This window comes from Sardina pilchardus, chromosome 21, assembly GCF_963854185.1.
Source record: "Sardina pilchardus chromosome 21, fSarPil1.1, whole genome shotgun sequence".
In the NCBI taxonomy this organism is placed as follows: domain Eukaryota; kingdom Metazoa; phylum Chordata; class Actinopteri; order Clupeiformes; family Clupeidae; genus Sardina; species Sardina pilchardus.
Window position 1 is genome coordinate 9446934 of NC_085014.1, and position 20000 is coordinate 9466933.

At 45.1% G+C, this 20000-nt stretch overlaps 1 protein-coding gene across 2 annotated transcripts in view; it reads left to right on the forward strand.

Moving 5' to 3' along the window:
* Window positions 1–2051, forward strand: part of cplx2b (complexin 2b) — a 28168-nt gene extending 26117 nt beyond the window's left edge. For both annotated transcript variants that reach the window (XM_062524453.1, XM_062524454.1), the window contains exons 3-4: window positions 603–778; window positions 1814–2051. In XM_062524453.1, the coding sequence (XP_062380437.1) occupies window positions 603–778; window positions 1814–2011 (374 nt within the window). In that variant the 3' untranslated portion in view covers window positions 2012–2051. The remainder of the gene's footprint in view (window positions 1–602; window positions 779–1813) is intronic.
* The last annotated feature ends 17949 nt before the right edge of the window (window positions 2052–20000 follow it).

Below are 20000 nucleotides of genomic sequence, written 5' to 3' on the forward strand. Positions count from 1 at the left end.
TGATCAGTGGTCATTTATGATGGTGACAAGGAATCGATGACAAGGAGGATAAGAGAAAGTTGTCCCTTCCTCCTTCCCTGTCCACTCCCTTCCCCACCCCCCACTTTCGATGATGACCTCTCTGTCCTCCCTTCTTCAGGACCGCTTTATTCCTTTCTTTTCTCTCTGTCATCCCCCCATTTTCCTGTACCTGTCTTCTTTCTTCCTTCAATGCTTTTGTTCTATCTTCTGTTGCATTTCTTTGTTCATCTGTCCATCCTCTTGTCGACCTCCACTCTCCCTGTCTACATGTGTGTCTGCCCTGATAAATGTCACGATCATTATGCATCTCTCTGTCTCAGCTTCAACCTGGCGAATATACAGACACTGACTCCCTGCCCCTCCCTGAACAAAGCAAGTGCCTCCATCTCAGACAACAACGTTAGGAAGAGAAATGTAGAGGGCTGTGGTGATTTAAAGCAGGTTTTACGGCTCCGTGAATCTGTTAATGACCCGATGCTGAGCTGTTCTTCTTCTTCTCCTCCCTCTCTCTCTCTCTCTCTCTCTCTCTCTCTCCCTTCCTCCATCCCTCCATCCCTTCGTCTCTCTCTCTCTCTCCGCAGGGGCCACCAAAGACATGGGGAAGATGCTGGGTGGGGAGGAGGAGAAGGACCCCGACGCACAGAAGAAGGAGGAGGAGAGGCAGGAGGCCCTGAGGCAGCAGGAGGAGGAGCGGAAGGCCAAGCACACCCGCATGGAGGCCGAGAGGGAGAAAGTACGGCAGACCATTAGGGACAAGGTACGCGGAGCAAGCAGCCATCCATCTCGTCTCTCCAAGGGGGACTGTGAAAGCTGTCTCTACTACAGTACAACGCCCCTAGTCACTTGTCACTTTCACATGCAGAAGAGCTGGGAGCAAATCCAGCTGTAAGATGTAAATTTGGAGACGGAGATGTAAATGTGATCCTCCTAAATCTTTTTGATTGGGCTCCCAACATATTTCTGTGTCCCCCCCTCTCTTGTCTAGAATCCTGGTCGTATAGTCTCCTGTCGTAGTCTCGTGTCGTACACCGGCGATTTATGAAACATGCCGCACACGTCATGTCCCGTTCGTGACAATCGCCATAAAACTCCCTCTGACAACACAGCCACCTCCCGACAAGATGCCACATATATTATGTATCACCGCACACGGCAGCCGTCTAGAGGCCTTTTGCAGAGGTGTACTGTACTGACAGGGCTGTCCTCAGGTCAGTGCTCTGGGGTTAAGGTCCTTCTAGTCCTACTAGGCTCAGCATCACGTGGACATGGGAAAGCTGTTAGTGTCTGGCCTTCATGTCTGTGATCATGGGTACTCCTGGCCTGCACCTCTAAATCTTCATGACACACCATTGAGTGGAGGTGCAAGGTGAATGTGGCTCTTGCGGGAGAGATGCTGTCAGAATGATGGCAAAGGCTTTCGGCTGTGTCAAGGCAATGGCGTGGAGCATTGTATTTTTTTTAATCTTCTTAAAAACTGCTGAGTAATATTTGGTGCATGAATAAATGATGTGCAATGTGCATATAAGGACACATTTGTGCAAATATGAAGTGAACTACAACAACTGAAGCACAAGTGTGCATTGAGTTTTATCCTCACCCGTGGGAATACTAACATCCCAAATGGCTACACTGCAACTAAATTGTCTTTGAACTGGAGTTATTTAGGTACATACTTTGTAATTCTGGGCACACCGATCCCATACAACCCCAAAGCAAAGCAAAAATTAAAGTAATTCCCATTTCCCACTGCACCTGGATGATTCCCCCCCCCCCCCTTTCTGTGATCATTTAGTACGGCCTGAAGAAGAAAGAGGAGAAAGAGGCCGAGGAGAAGGCGGCCATGGAGCAGGCGTGCGAGGGCTCGCTGACACGTCCGAAGAAAGCCATCCCCCCCGGGTGCGGAGACGAGGACGAGGAGGACGATGAGAGCATCCTGGACACCGTCCTGAAATTCCTGCCCGGACCGCTGCAGGACATGTTCAAGAAGTAACGGACATGGAGGCTACACTCCAGGCTGGCAGGAAGGAAGGAGACAGGTGGGAGGGGTGGGGGTGGGGGTGGGGTTGGAGAGGGGTGGAGGAAGGGCTCTCAGAGCCAGGATAGTGGGGAAGAGAAGAGGGGTGGAGGGGAGATGGGGGAGGGGGGGGAGGGGGAATTCCTTGCCAAACTTTGGAAGGCTCATCACTGCCTTGACGTGATTTTTGACGTTCTGTTTTCGTTTTGTTGTTCTAAAGTTTTGAATTATTATTATTATTATTACTACTATTATTATTATATTATTTTCTTTCTTCCTGAACCACACCCTTAGATTTCCCTCTCCACAGCTACTTAGTGTTTGAACGCTCATTCAGGTTGAAATTGTTTACACTTCATAAATATTTCTTCAAAATTTTTTTTTTTTTCTGTTCACAAAATATATGCCACACCGTAAGGATTTTTGAAGCGATTTGTCGGTCGGTGTGAGACACAAAAGGTTGCAGGAGTTCTACTGCAAGTTACAGTAGGCATCAGCTGATTAGATCAGATGGGGCTCATGGGGAGACGTATCCCATAGTGCACTGCTTTCAGAGGTACAGGTGACAACCCTCACAGTGCTCACAGTGCTTGAGCTCCTGCTGGTGGAGAGGACGAGGGTGGTGGTGTTTTTTTACCGATGGCTTTTTCTTTTGTACGCGTTTATGGACTGTTTATGGACTGTATAAGGAGGGTCATGGCTATGAGGAAGTAGCAGTTCAGACTGTGCCTTCAAATAATTCCTTTTTGCTTGAGGGAGTTTTCCCTGAAGGTGTGGCCAGCAGATTCCCTTTGTGTAAGAGAGCATTCCTTTTCTTTCGTTTGTTTACTATTTACTATTTACACAATTTCAAATGATGTACATACTTTTAGGTTATCTCTCCTATAAGTGGTAGAATGTTGTACAACATTCAGATTGATTGATCCCAATTGAAAAAAACAAATATATGTGATGTAAATATATTTTAATATATTGCAACAAATATTGTAATATATTTAAGCTCCAAGGAAGAGGAAAGTCTTAGAGAGGTCTGCAAGCCTTTAAAGGCCTCAAGCGCTTGGTGTACCTCCATATACTTCATGGGGGATTTTCCTCTACAAAACAATTTATTGACCTGTCTGAACCTAATAGTGTTAATTCAGTGTCCTTGACAGGATCCTCAACCCAAGTTTTAAATGCACAAATTTCAACGATGGAACTGAATGGAGGGGAGGAAAGGCATACTCGCAAAGCAGTAGTTTTCAGTGTGTGCACAGAAGACAGACTCTTGATTTTAGGAGATATTAGGCATAGACACCGCTGGTAGCCTAATGCAGCCTATTTCACATACGTCTGTATGGGGAAATAATATCACTGCCTTTTTTAAACAAACAGTACAAAGAGAACTAAATCATTTACCATTGAAGGTGAACATATTAGTAATCTCATGCAAAAAATCAACATTCCACATTTTAGATATATTTACTATTGTAATTATACAGATACGCATCCATTGATTGGTAGGGCTAGAGCCACCCTTGTAGATTAGCCTGCTCTGCTAGCGTGTGTAGTCTTTACCTAGAGGTGGCTAGCACAGTCCCCGAGACAATCAGATGTATATCCACTGCCAGTTGGTGGAGCAAGCCTGTGTACGATGTCACTTCGTCTGTGAAATGCATTTTGTCGAAAATCAAACACTGCATTTGTTCTGAAATTCCACAAACGCTCAATCCATGATGGCTAACCTGAGGCTAGGTAACTTGCTAAAATATCATTGTAGTGTAGTTAGGCATGGACATACTGTATGTCAATGACTTATGGCATCATACTCACACCCTTATTAGGAAAACCCTAGAAGTTGTTGGTTTAGATTGATTTAGATGTGGCTGACTAGAATGCTTTAGATGTTGCTGACTCTGACATCAGGTACTGTACTTTGCCACCTCTAGGTAAATGAGTGAATGTCCCATATTAGTGCTATCTGGATTTCGAAGCAAATCAGAATTAGATGTTATTGTTATTTTGTTGTGGTAAGTGCCACTCTAAGGACTACATAAAGAAATGTTTACGTGTTTCGCCTTAGTGCAATCTAGGATGATGTGACTCGTAGGCCAACAGTAGTTTTGGATTAACTTTGTGGTTGGCTCTTATGGTTGTGGTTGAATATCCTAGCAACGATCCACTCGTAACTGATCAAAGAATAGAAGTTCTATTGGATGGAAACATGCATGTGTTTGAACTTAACCAATGCCAAGACCAAAGAGAGAGTGAAAAATGGATCATTTGTTTTGTTTGGATCAGGTCAGAAAGGTCAAGATATGTTGCACTAATTGCCACAGGAAAAATAGAGAAGAGTCGTGTCTGAAGAGGTTACTCATAGCTTTAGATATGTCTTCTAACGATAATAAGGTGGTCCTTAATATTTAGTCCAGTAAATGCAATCAGATTTTACAACAGGCAGTATCTTAAGTATTTCCAATTGGAATGATCATGAAGATGAAGTGATTGAAAACTAGTTTGATCTTTGAGAATAATTGATTGAAAACTGCAGCAAAAATTAACAATGAAAAATTAAGTACTGGTGTATATTTAGACCTATGGAGATATAAGGATTACAGATATTTGCATAGTCAACAGTCAGAGACATTTTTGAGTGAAATGGACTTTAGCTTCATACTCAAACATTCTGATAAGCTAACAGTATGATGTTAAGAAAATGATACTTGCTTACTGCCATTTTGACTAACAAAATAGAGACATTTATCTTCTGTGAGGAACAACAGAATCCACCCAGGCAAATTGCTTTGTCGTTTTTGTTTCCATTTTAGGACTGGCTTGTTGCAAAAAATACAGACAAGCCGAATGTGCTATGTCAGCCTATGTGTAATTCAATCTAAAAGGAATTTCCCTCAGTTTACAGAATGGGGAGAAGGAGAGGATCGAGTGACTTCCTATGATTACATGAATGTGCAAAATTGTTTATTGTACCGGACACAGTGGCCGTAACATAGTGGCCAGCATGTGATTTTCTCACTTGATCCTTTTAAAATCGTATATAACAGTTAATTGACTTATTTAAACTATAAATAGAATGACCTTAAATTATGTACAAAGCAACCCATTTCAATATTATACAAATATTTTCAATTTGAACTAAAAAGCAGTCCTTGAGTATGTTTTATAGTACTGACAGAAATATGATTTTTTTGTAGCTCTCCGAGGTTTTTCACTAGTTAAAGCCATATTGTTTAGACTGCAATAATTATCGAAATTAATGAATATGTAAATCAACATGAGAAACCTTTTGTCATGTCTTTGTTTCCTGTTTTAAAAAAAAGATATACATTTAAAAAAAATCTACCTATCTGTCCTACTCTCTCACCATTTATGTACGTGTGTGCATACGTAACGTGCACGCTCAGACGTTCATGTCAAGATTGAGAAGAAAAAACCTGAAAAAGAACAGAAAAAAAGTCTTTAAACAGAAGCCATTGTGATAATGTCTACTGTCTGTACAACATAAGTCTTCTATGTGCGTTGTGTTCGTGTCTCTCTCTGTTGGTGTTCGTGGCGTGAGACTTTGCTCTTGGTTTCCGGTGTCTCTGTGTGTGTGCTGTAGGTGTGTCTCCTTAATCCCACTTGTGGGGGAAATACGGTGCCAGGCCTCTGTGGCGCCGTGGCGACCGTCTGCGGTCACGTGGCTTTACTGTGCCCCATGCATGTTAACAGTTGGGAATTTGGTCGGGATGGCCAAACAAAACAAAAAAAAAAAACACAAAATATGGAAGAAAAAAAAAGAAAAGAGAAGATAACGCCCAAATGTTAGGGTGCTAACCTGTACTGTGTGGTCCTATCCCTGCAACAGAACCTATCTGTCAAATGCAAAACACGTTGGATACCTCAGTAGTGAGCTGTTGAGATGATCAGAGTTGGATTAAGGTCTTATTGATATTACTAACAGTGCTTAATTAGCTGTAGGTTTATGGAGGGGTGAAACTGTGGACTGGATTAACAGCAGGCTTAGTACAGTACGTCCTAACGATGCTGCTATTGCTGTAACGATCTTGTGAAGGATGCCATCATAGTGCGTACCTACAGTATGTTTTCCCTTTGAGCTGTGTAGTTCGTTTTGAAGTCAGGAAGTTTGGACATGCCCTTGATGTCACTCGATCATCACTGCCTTTCATTTCACCTCTATGTAAAAGAGAAACACTCTTAATTGGGTAGCTCATTGCAGATGCTCCATTTCAGATACTACAGTCAGTGACCTCATAAAAATCACATATGAGTCAATGGACCTTAACACTGACATTCTCCTCACACAGACCTGAATCACCACAAGCAACTTGACCTGACTTCACAATGGATTCTATGGCGGTGGTCCTCAGTCAGTCAAAAGAGTGCCAACTGATAGTTTCAGGACAAACTAAATGGACCATCTAAATAAAGTGGGGCAGAAACAGTAGGTTAACATCTGTTCTCGTTCTCCATTCAAAATACATCTATCTGGGGAGGGAAAAAATCTGATCGCTGATGATTATCTTGTCTTTTAGATGTTATGATATGTAAGCCATTATATGAGATATATATATAAGGCCTCATACAAGAGCTGTTCTGAGGTGGAAGTGTGGGTAGGTGGGTGTTCAGAGTCTCGTTCATCTCACAGGGATGTTGAATCATTAAGTCATCTACATGATAATCCCATGTACAAATGCCATTCATCCTTTTCTAATACCACCCTTGTGTTATGAACTCATACTGGGGAAAAGGGCTGAACACGTTATGAGTACAACCTTGGCTGCTTTAGTGTTTGCTTTTTTTTTTAGATGAGACAGAATGACTGGACTTTTTTTAAGTGTAGACAGAATGACTTGAAATGTTATCTGTGAAGCTAGGCAGGATTCCCAACCTGATTTCTCCTCAGAGTGACTGGGCTAATGGCAGTTTGTAGTTGGCCCCGCTGTCGTTGGCACAACCCGTTGCTTTTTGTTGGACTTATTTCAAATGATCCAGCCCAGTGCTCTCTCTCCTCTCTCGATGATACACCCCCCCTTCCCCCCCACCCCCCCACCCCACCATTCCCGCTCTTTCAGAGCTTGACAGCGGAGAGAGAGAAAGTTGCGGGCCTGACCATCTGCTGAGGGAGATATCCTCATTCTGAAGCGGCAGACAGTGGCTGTCGTTAAGACACTTCAGCGAGACGAGGTGACTCGTCCAAGATTAGGACCTGACGATGAATAAACAATGCTGAATGGGCAGGGGGTTGGGCTGGTGAGGAGATTCGACATACACAGTATGTTTTATTTACATTTCCCAAGCTAAACATACAAGGTGCTCAGTCATCTATTTTTGGGTCTTTTTTGTGATTCTTTCTCTTTCTCTCTCACTGTCTCCACTATGTCCCTTCTTTCCTCACCCTCCCTCCCTCTCTCTCTCTCATCTTCACTTCAATCTCTTTCTCTCTTTCTCTCAGATGCACATATTCCCCTCACGTCATTTTGTGGAAACACGTTAGTTATTAGTTTGTGACTGAGGTGTCTGATTCCTTGTTGGATTTATTTGCCAGTGAGATTCCTATTCCTATTTTTTTTTTTTCAAATATCTCACACAGTCCTAGCATTCCTGATGAAAGGAATAACAGCCATATTAGGGTTTATGTGTAGGCGTTCATCTCTTGTTTTGTCTGAAGGGCACACACTAGCACGTGAGCTGCCTCGACTAAGGGCTATTATCATTACATCTCCTCACTTATAGTTACATCTCCCATTAAACTCCATTCAAGTCATGGTGAGGCCATTTGTGGTCAGTTGACGACCTGATATACATGGTTCTAGATGTCGTGGAAAAATTGGACATAAATGGAAAGTTTGGTCATCGGAGGCGGTTCTTGATCTGTAAATCGATGCTGTTTCGATTCGAGTTGGTGTATATCAATTTTGAGGTCACTCTCAACTAAATTTGCTTAAATCTTGCTTCTCTCCGTGAACTTCTGAACTTAGATTTGCCGGAAAGGAATGGTTGGGAGATTATCAGCAGTTTAATCAGGGGCAACAGAGACTACTGCAGGAAGCATCCACTGGAAATTCATATGGGGTTATTCTCATAGAGACCTAGGTAGTTAGTGCAGAGATATGCGGCACTAAGAATGGTATTGAAAATGGAATATTATGAAGTCAGCTTCTGTTGTCAGGGTTACAAAACACTACAGGGACTGGAAGTCAAGCAAGGAGAAGGTTGAATGCAGCCTTTTCACATTATGTTGGTAAATGCCAAATTCAAATAGTGAAAACATACAGTAGGGTGTTAAACCTGAGCTTCATGTCTGTTAGGTCAGAATTGAATAAAATACTTAAGCATAGTTACACAAGTGACATAGTGCAAATAGAATGAGGCCTGTATTTAACGTTGACCATTTATAAACGTTGATTTTGTCTTGCAATGATAGGGATGTTAGTCGTGTGTTTGCTAAGGGTGAAGCTAGCAGATGAATACAGGGAAAATATGACAATATTTTAGCCCTTTCAACTTTATCGTGTCAGATTCAGAGCATTGTTGTATGTCCTATCTGTGCTTAACCAAGCTAAATGCAATGGAAAAATGAATTAAAAAGTTTAAAAATAAGTGCAGTGTATATTTAACACAGGGCACAGTGCCTGATAAGATTCTTAGTAAATGAGATTAAGCTATTTCTGTCATTTTTGTAGAGGGAAAAACTGGCATATGGCCTTGCTAACTGTTTTTTTGGTGAGACTGGGTTAATGAAAATTCCACACACACACACACACACACACACACACACACACACACACACACACACATGGATGCACACAGACACTCACTCTCTCTCTCACACACACACACACACACTTGCGTTTACTGCCACACAAAAATGACATTCTCCAGCTTGAAACTAGCCACAGACTCTTTTGCTGCCAGAGCGACCTTGGTGTTGTGAACACTGTGCACGCGCACACACACACACACACACACACATACTTCCTCTCCCTCTCCCACTCCGCAGTGGGCATTCACAAGGCATAAACAGCCTCCAACCGCCACGGCCAAGCGTCTAACTGCCACAAAAAAAAAAAATCCCATAAGCTACTATGGCCCTGCAAGCAGAGGACACAGTGACCACAAAACCCTGAAATACATTCCAGTCTCTCGAGATTTGCACTAGGATATCGTTCAAGTTACGGTTTGTTGTTTTTTTTTAAATCTGTTTAAAGAAGAAATGTTGCATTTGTTGTCTCCTTTGTTTCTTAACGTCACATCGTACTGTATGTTAATGTGCTGTGGTTATGTGTGTTTTCAACAAGTCCATGATAAAGTTGAAAGGCTTAAAAATGTTTGATTACAAAACGGGATGAATAATCTGTTGGTTTTTAGAACCTTTTTTAATTCAGGGGTATGGAAGCTGAAAATGTATAGCGTGAACTCTTTTTTTTTCATTTAATGCATGTCATATACTGTATGTCGAACCAAATCACTGTAGAATTGTCTCATCAATGAAAAAGAAATCCTTTTTTGGAAATGAAATGCATTACACAAATAAAATGATTTATAAAAAGATGTCATATTTAGAGTCTGTGCCTTTGTTCAGTATTCCAAATATTACAGAAATCATCCGTTTTTTAAGTACTCATAACACCATCTAAGCATTATCAGTTATTATTATTATTATTAGTTTGAATTATGATCTGACCTTTGTGGGGGTCTTTAAAAACAATTTACTTGCTTGTGATGAATGGTACATTGTTTATAACATTTAAATTATAACACACAGAACTAAAGTAAAATAAAAGGCATATAACAATTAAGGACTATTACTGTGTGTTTTAAATATCAATGTCTAGCACCCTTTGGTCAGCTCTTGCTTGCGTATAACCTTACAGGCCATTAACTAACATTAACGATTATGTGTGTGAAATTCAGTTGTTATAAGCTGCCATCATTGGTTTGGAAATGGAGGCATGTAATGATGTGTTGCTAGCTTGACATTTCTGTTTGCAATTAAAAGTGAATTATGAGCCTGCCTGGTAGCCACCTGACTTAGCCATCTGAGTGAGATTGAGTGTTTCAATCGACATATCGTGTGCTTCATCATGTAAATGCTTAGTTAAAGCAAAGATCCTTCATTACTATCTCTGCTTAAAGGACAATGAATTAGACTCACCGATTCCATTCTACAAACACAGAGTAGTAGAACCATAGACATATATCTATGATTATCTCCCTCAACAATCGAATTCTCTTGTCTGATTGGCTGATGGGGTGGCCATTAACTTGGTATAAACTGCTACCTTCGAAGCAGTTCCAAAAAAAGAAGCTTTCTTCATGATCAAAACAGTGGTGCTGGTCATCTTTAGTGCCCCGCACAGATACATGATTATTCCTGCTATCATGGGAGCTCAGCTTCTCTCTATGAGAGCCCAGCTGCCACTGGCTCCCACGTCATTTGAACTCTGATCATCCAGTTACGTTCTACAGGTGCGTGCCAGTTTGCAGTGGACATTTCCTCAAATTGTGTTTGAGGTGATTACTTGTAAATAACCCTATCCTAGGTTACTTACGTTCTAGTTTGTAGACTTTCAGTGAGGGGGGTTAGAAGAAATGCTCTGGTTTTAACAGCAAATGTTTGTGTACAGTATAGTCCTGGGGACTGCATGCCAAACAGATGCTTTTCTTCAATGCACCACTCACTCACTCACTCACTCTCACACTCACTCACTCACTCTCTCACATTCACCCAGTCACTCAGTTACACACATCAGCAAACCCAACGGTTCCTAAATGTGCCCAACCAGCAGTGTAATGTTGCAGTGATGTTTGGAGGTCCTCCCATTCACCACAGAGCAACAACAGCCTCCGTGATAACTACAGTACACACACACACACACACACACTACTATCATCCTGACAGCAGCAGTCTTCTTCCTTCCACCACCACTCTACCAACACACACACACACACCACACACACCACACACACCACACACACACACACACACACACACACACACACACACACACACACACACACACACACACACACACACACACACACACACACACACACACACACACACACACACACACACACACACACACACACACACACACACACACACACACACACACACACACACACACACACACACACGCCTGCAAGCAAAGCCTTCCAGTACTCTCCTTTAATTAGCTGCTGCTCCATAATTAAATATTTCTCTCGGTACGTCTCAGGCCCATAAAGAGACAAGGCATTTGAACATTTTATAATCCACTATGCTAAATGCCATGGCCGTCGTCTTCGTGTTTGTGTTTGTGTATGTGTTTGTGCCAGTAGAGGCCAGGGCCAAGGCAGAGGAAGAGAGAATGAGGACAAACGTTCTAGAAGCATTACGACTTAAAACACAGTTCTGTTTACAGAGGGACAACAAATGGGGGGGTGCTGAGGGGAGGATGGGAGAGGGGGGGGGCAGTGTCCACAAACCCTGGGCTTCTACTTACTTGTTTGTGTGTGTCTGGCTTTGTACTTGTGTGTTTATGTATGCTTTTGTATGCTTTTCTGTGTGTGTGTGTGTGTGTGTGTGTGTGTGTGCCTTTGTACTTACATTTTGTTCATGTATGCTTTTCTGTCTTTGTCTTTGTTTTTGTCTGTGTGTGTGTGTGTGTATGTGTACAGTATGTGTCTTACAGCATATATTTGTGTGTTTGTATGCATGCTTTCTTCTCTTCCACTGTGTGTGTATGTATGTGTGTATGTGTGTATGTGTGTGTGTGTGTGTGTGTGTGTGTGCAGTACGTGTCTTACAGTATGTACTTGTGTGTTTGTTTGCATGTTATATGCACGTGTTGTTTTCTTTCTCTCTCTCTCTCTCTCTCTCTCTGTGTGTGTGTGTGTGTACACAGTATGTGTCTTACAGTATGTACTTGATGTACTTGTGTTTTTGTGTACTGTATATGCACGTGTTGTTTTCCTTCTCTCTTGATGTACTTGTGTGTTTGTATGCATGCTTTCTTCTCTTCCTCTGTGTGTGTGCGTGTGTGTGTGTGTGTGTAGACTGTTATTCATCACACATTGGGGCATGCATGGGGGACCATGCAGCAGCTGCACGTCTCTGCAGGAGACGGGTGGAGCAGAGTGAGGCTTTCGGCCTACAGTGGGAATGACTGACAGGTGTAAGTGGCTTAATGATTTTCTGTCTCCTAATAGACCCGTGCGCCGCCAGGAATTTGCATAGTGATTGCTCTGGCCCTTGGTGCAGCTCCAAATCTCACACACACACACACACACAAACACACGCGCACACACGCACACACACGCACACACACACGCACGCACGCACGAACACACACACACACACACACACACACACACACACACACACACACACACACACACACACACACACACACACACACACACACACACACACACACACACACACACACCCCGCTGATCCCTCAGTGCAGGTGCTGTAAGGTCCCTCTCTCATCACCATCTTACACACACTCACACACACACACACACCCTTAGATCTACTGTAAATAGAGAACAGAGCCTTGGGTATTTTTAGTCGCAGTGTTTTTTTCTTCTTTCTTTCTTTCTTTCAGTAACACTGTCTCCAAAGGCTCCTCAGCCAGCCAGGTCTTTGTAATGCTTTCCCAAGCCCTACTTGGCATAATCAGGGACAGCACCTAACAGACTGTGAGCCAGCGTCAACGTGCAAATTACTCGGATAATGGGGACCTTTCTCCATTAGAGTGCCGTATTTTCTCCTGTGGCGCCGTATTGTGTGGAATATGAGTTTAATGCACAGTACCCCCCCACCCCCCCAACACACACACACACACACACACACACACACACACACACACACACACACACACACACACACACACACACACACACACACACACATACATACACACACACACACACACACACACACACACACACACACACACACACACACACACACACACACACACACACACACACACACACACACACACACACACACACACACACACACACACACACACACACACCCATCTGCCTTCCTTTGTGCCTCCACTTAGTTAAGAAGCTACCGAAGTGGTAGTCAACGTACTTTATTTCCTGGGAGGGATAATGAAGGCGAGATTTTCGTTTTAATTGTGGCAATGGCTGTAATAACGACAAAACATGTCAGCCACACCTTTTTTTATCTTTGAAATGAAGAAGAAAAAGAAGAAAAAAAAACGACTTTATTTTAATGCTAAGAAGGCTAACTGATTGGCATTTGAAGCACTTCAAACCTTGCATTGGGAGATAAGTTGGGGGGCAAGGTTGTATAGCCTCCTCCTAGTATCTCCCAGGGATTATTTCCTTTCCAGGGTCCAGCCCAGCTCTGCTATCTAGGAGCAGCACTAACTCAGGAGGAAGTGTGTGTGTGTGTGTGTGTGTGTGTGTGGTCCGTGTTGGTGCACTAACTCAGGCAGGACAGATAGAGAATGTGTGTGTTTGTGTTTGTGTTTGTGTGTGTGTGTGTATGTATGTGCGTGTGGAAAAGGCCATGGAGATGTGTGTGTGTGTGTATGTGTGTGTGTGTGTGTGTGTGTGTGTGTGTGTGCGTGCGTGTGGAAAAGGCCATGGAGATGCACTAACTCAGAAAGGTGTGTGTGTGTGTGTGTGTGTGTGTGTGTGTGTGTGTGTGTGTGTGTGTGTTGATGAAAGGCATCTCTGGGCTGGCTCCTGGGGCTGATGGTCCACATTTATCACCTGTCTGTGCGGCCTCTCCTTTCTCTGTCTCCTCCACCCAGACACACGCACGCGCGCACACACACACACACATCCATCCATACACCAACCATTCACATATGCATACAAACATGCACCCACAGACAAACCATAGACAACTCACACACATCACCCCCAGCCCCTTACACAACCATGCACACATAGACACATACAACATTTAAACACTCAGTACCCCCCACCCCCCCTCCCCCCCCACACACACACACATAAACATGCATTCACACAGATCAACCCCAAATAAGGGAGAGACCCAGAGCAAATATAGAGATTCCACATGTGAGCCTTATGAATTATGTTTGGAGCCATGCTGCCAGACAGAGTGAATCTGTACTCCTCCAGCCTGGACCAAATGTAAAGCTTATTTATTCATTTTTTTTTTATATGCAATACATGTATAAATCTATCTGTAAACTTGGGGAGGTGTCTTGCATCTGCTATTATCCCAGCTGTGAAAGGCAACGCCCCACCAACACCAGCTCTCTCTCTCTTTCTGTTTCTCTCTCTGTCTCTCTCTCTCTCTCATGCTCTCTCTCGCTCTCTTTATTCTAATAGAAAGCATTTTTCAAATTACACATAGGACAGAAGGCAGGTCCTCAGTGATTTATTGCTCTGTCAGATAGAGAGGCAAATGCAAAGAGCACTTGCCTTCATAAAAACCTGCTACGGCACAACTCTGATGGCCACAGGGACAAGCAGGCGGGGGCAACTAACGCCCCCCCCCCCCCCCCCCCCACACAATGAGGATGGTGCCTAGGCAGATATCTGAAAGCAGGGGGGGTCAGAGGGAGGGATTATTAATAAATTGAATGTCCAAAGTGTTTTGTCTCCAAATCAAAGTGGGAGAGAGAGAGAGAGAGAGACAGAGAGAGAGAGAGAGAGAGAGAGAGAGAGACAGAGGGGGGGGGGGGAGAAAAGGGATGGTGTGGAGAACAGAGAGAGGGATAGAAAAAAAGAGGAATAAAAAAGGATGAAAGAGAGGGATGGGAAGAGGAAGAAGAGAATCTCAGAGTAGAAGAAACAGACGGAAAGTGAATAGAAAGATAGCCAGAGAGAGAAGAAAGAGAGAGAAAGAGAGAGAGAGAGAGAGAGAGAGAGGAAGAGAAGAGAAGGCCAAAACAAACCGCAAGGACCAGAGGATGCCAATACGGTGGATTGAGCAGCATGGATGAATATGTAAAGACCTCTGGGACTGCTGCGGAAGGCTGTGTAAGGCGTTAACCCTTCGAGGTCAGCTCTCCACAGAGCAGCGCTGAAGGACGCAGCGCGTGGGGGAGATGGGCAAGCCTTTTTCAAATGGAAATGGAGCCGATGGAGAGATAGCCAAATGCCATCGTGCATTACAGTCTTGTCTCCTCCCCGGCACCGAGCCCTTGCCTCTTGCTCATTAGGATGCGCTGAGCCCACGAGCACGAGCAGAACGCACTGAGCCAATACAGTAATGGACCAAATGTTTTACATGGCCATGCTGTTGGGAAAATATTGGCTGCGTTTTACAATGGTGGGTGTGTGGGTGTGTGTGTGTGTGGGTGGGTTGTGTGTGTGGGTGTGGGTGGGTGGATGGGTGTGTGTGTGTGTGTGTGTGTGTGTGTGTGTGTGTGTGTGTGTGTGTGTGTGTGTGTGTGTGTGTGTGTGGGTGGATGGGTGTTTGTGTGTGTGTTTGTGTGTGGGGGTGTGTGTGTGTGTGTGTGTTTGTGTGTGTGTGTGTGTGTGTGTGTGTGTGTGTGTGTGTGTGTGTGTGTGTAATGCAATGGCACCTATATTTTCCAGACTAATGTAAAATTGATAAGCAAAACTGATTAGGTTATTTGCATGATAGTATCCAATGTATTAAGCAATTACTATGCAGATGGCCAGAAATCAGGTAAACATCACATGAAATACAAACAATAGCCACCTCTCTTCTCCTCCCAAGGCCACTGTGCGCTAGAAACATGTGGCTATAGCTTTTGTCATCGTAGTGCTGTGGCAAGGCCACTTCAGCCTTTCTCTAGCCAGAAACACAAACAAGAGTTTAAACGTCAGACGGCAAGGAGCAGCTAATCTCTTCGACCATAATAAAATTACAGAAAAAGAAAAAATGAAAAAGCAGCAAAAAAAGCTGACAGAATGGGCGAGTGAATACAATGTAGCAGCAGGCAATAGATATTGCCTTCAACAGTCTCTCTCTCTTTCCCTCCCTCTCTCTCTTTCCCTCTCTCTCTCCCTCTCTCTCCCTCTCTCTCTCTCCCTCCCTCTCTCTCTCCCTCTCTCTCCCTCTCTCTCTCTCTCTCTCTCTCTCTCTCTCTCCCTCCCTCTCTCTCTCTCCCTCTCTCTCTCCTGCAGCAGTGCCATGCTGGCAGCCTGTTCTCCTCTCATCTTACGTTACAAATATTACACTCCCATCCCCTCCCCCCACCCCAAGTCATTTGCTCTACCCGCTCTGCCTTTATACTGTACCTCCCCCTCCTCCCCCTTTCCTCTTTTTACCCTCCATGTCATTCTTCTTGAGCTAGTGTCCCTTCTCTCTCGCTCTCTCTCTCTCTCTCTCTCTCTCTCCATCTCTCCCTTTTTTCCCCCTTCAGCCTTTTCACTACCCCCACTCCCTATTTTCTTCTCTCTCTCTCTCTCTCTCCTTCTTCTCTCTCCATCTTGTTGCTCTCCTCCACTTGCCCACTGCTCTGTCTATCCATCTCCAGCCCCCCTCACCCTGCCTCGGTAAACAAATGGATGATTTGTGGAGTCATGAGTTCTCAACACAGCTTTCAGATGTACCAATTTTTTTTTGGTCCAATTCTTTCTCCCTGCCCAACAAAAACTAATACTGACATTGTGAATGGATTTGTATAGACACACATATCTTTATTCCTCTCATCCCTCCATTCTCTCTCTCCTCCCTCTCCTCCCTCTCCTCCCTCGCTCTCTCTTCTTCCCTTGCCAGTAAGTAAGCTTGTCTGTGGCGTCCTGGCGCTTGGGCAGCATGCTGTTTTTAGGACACTCCGCCAGTTGCTCTCCCCGAGCCTCTGATTCCATTTAGATTATCTTTATTATGCCCTCACCGCCGGCACATTATTGGACTCCATTATGGCAATATTAAGCCTGCGAGTATTGCTTCGTTTGTATTTGCATTACCGAGGAATGTGCCACAGACGCGCACACACACACACACACACACACACACACACACACACTAATATCTTTCTCAAAGCTTCAACCCATCGTTTCTTCCACGTGAAGACTTCAACCTTGAGCACATGTTACATATGGCATAAACGCTTAAACTAAAGTGACCTGCATGGGGTTGGCTGTTAAGCATCCACACTGACGACTGAGTGGGTGGATCCTCCTCGGTACAGGGTGTAGGTAAGAGACGGGGCCCCTCCCAAAATCGCATCGAGGTGCGCGCTCCAAATATAGCTCCATCGCAGTCACATGTTCAGATGATGGACAGGTTTAGCCAACAAGAGTCAAGGCCACGAGGACCGCACAGACGATCTTCATTCAATTATGGCGTCCAGTAACATTCTCCTCCCACACAAAAAGACACTCAGGTCTGGAGGGCGAAGAGAGAACAGAGGCGCACTTAAGCGACGTGAACAGCATTCGACGTACCGAGGGCAGCGGCTACCAGGGTTTAGTGGGGGCTGGGGGTGGCAATGTGACTTCAGAGCACCAAGCTCTCTCTCTCTGTCTTTCTTTCTTTCTTTCTCTCTCTCTCTGTCTTTCTCTCTCTCTTTCTTTCTTTTTCTCCCCCACTCTCTCTCTTTCTGTTTCTCTCTATCTCTCCCTCTCTCTCTCTCACTCACTCAAGACACTCAGTTGTGAAGCTCCAAGAGAAGAGTATGGGTACATCCAAATGAACTAGAGGTCCGTGGTTGCGATAATTCCCCCCGCTTAATTGGTTAATTTGCTGGAGCAGAGCGTGGCTGCCACGCATGTGCACACAAGAGTGGTCACACACAAAGACCCAAAATAGTATTTTGAAACCTTGGCGATGGCAAGCACAGAAGCTAATTCTGACTTCCAAAATTAGTTTGCTTGTTTTTCTTTCTTCTTCTCCCTGATTTTGCTCAGAGGAACGCATCCGCAGATCAATTATAACCTTGGAAGGCATAATTCCTTTGTGAAGCCTCATGTGGACACACAAACACACACACACATGCATGCACGGATGCGCGCACGCACGCACACACACACACACACACATTCACATCACACACACACACACACACACACACACGTGCACACACACAGATTCACATCAAACACACACACACACACACAGAGACTCACATCACACACACACACACACACACACACACACACACACACACACACACACACACACACACACACACACACACACACACACACACACACACACACACACACACACACACACACACGCACACAGCACTTTAAAGCTAAAAGGCGTCTCAACTAGGGACTCGACAGACAACTCGCTCACTCGTTTCATCACGCAGCACGACAGTTAAAAAAACACATCGTTCCTCCTTCCTCGTCTCATCTTTATTTTCTATTTACCTCTGAATAAACAAAACAAACAAACAAACAAACAAACAAACTAAGAAAACCAAGCCAATCATATCGTCGCCTAAGGGACAGCAAGGCATGGCTGATGGAATTGATTAGCTCTCCGATGGGATCAGAAAACTCATTTCACACTTGAACCTTTGTGAGCGAGCCGGCAGGCCGCAGGTAGAAATTGGTTCGTTACAGATGTGACCCGGTCTCTCCCGGGGCGGCTCGCCCAGCCAGAGGTGGCTAACTTCGCCAAACAGGCACCGGATCAAAGCTCATCACATCTCCTGCTCTCCCTCCCTCTCTATCTGTGCATCCATCCCTCTCTTCTCTTCTCTCTCTCTCTCTCTCTCTCTGTCTCTCTCTCTCTCACCCCCTCTCCCTCCCTCTATCTGTACATCCATCCCCCTCTTCTCTCTCTCTCTCACCCCCTCTCCCTCCCTCTATCTGTGCATCCATCCCTCTCTTCTCTTCTCTCTCTCTCACCCCTTCTCCCTCCCTCTATCTGTGCATCCATCCCCCTCTTCTCTCTCTCTCTCTCACCCCCTCTCCCTCCCTCTATCTGTGCATCCATCCCCCTCTTCTCTCTCTCTCTCTCACCCCCTCTCCCTCCCTCTATCTGTGCATCCATCCCTCTCTTCTCTCTCTCTCTCTTTCTCTCTCTCTCTCTTCTCTTCTCTTCTCTTCTCTTCTCTCTCTTCTCTTCTCTTCTCTTCTCTTCTCTCTCTCTCTCTCTCTTCTCTTCTCTCTCTCTCTTCTCTTCTCTCTCTCTCTTCTCTCTCTCTCTCTCTCTCTATTGCTCTCTGAAAGAACCTTTGTGCAAGGGCACCACGGATGGATTCCACACGGTCCATCAGCCCAGAGCGGCGCACTTCATTAGGGAGGGTCAGTGGGCCTGACTTTGAGACGCTTATGGATCCTGGAGAGTCGAGAGAAGTCGAAAAAACAACAACAAAAGGTCGCCGATCACACAACTCACACACTACACGACACTAGAGACACAGAGAACTGCCCTCCCGGTACACCCTTCCTCCTACCAGATGCACAACTGCTGCTTTGCAAGACATCACAAGAAGGCATTCTGTCCATACGGCTGCAGTAGTGGGTGGCAGCATGCTCTGCTATTATTTGATACGGGTGCACAGGAGTGGTTACAATTACTCAAAGCATTACTTAATGCCAGGCTGGAGCTGGAGCTGGGATTAGGTCTGGAGCTGAGGCTGGGGCTGGGGCTGGAGATGGAGCTAGGGCTGGGGCTGGGATTAGGTCTAGGGCTGGAGCTAGGGCTGGGGCTGGGATTAGGTCTAGGGCTGGGATTAGGTCTAGGGCTGGAGCTAGGGCTGGGGCTGGGGCTGGGATTAGGTCTAGGGCTGGGGCTGGGGCTGGGGCTGGAGTTGGGGCTGGAGTTGGGGTGGGGGCAGGGGTGGTGGCAGGGGTGGGGGCAGGGGTGGGAGCTAGGGCTGTGGCTGGGGCTGGGGCTGTGGCTGGGGCTGGGGTGGCAGAGGTCTGGTGTCAGCAGCCGCGGCCTCCTGGCGCTATCTCAGAAATCAATTAGGGGAGACTGCGCTGATGCCACCGCCATGACACGCGGATCTGTCCGAGGCCTCGCACCCCTCAGAGGCTAATTCATTCTGACGGCGGAAAATAGGATGGGTGGATCTCA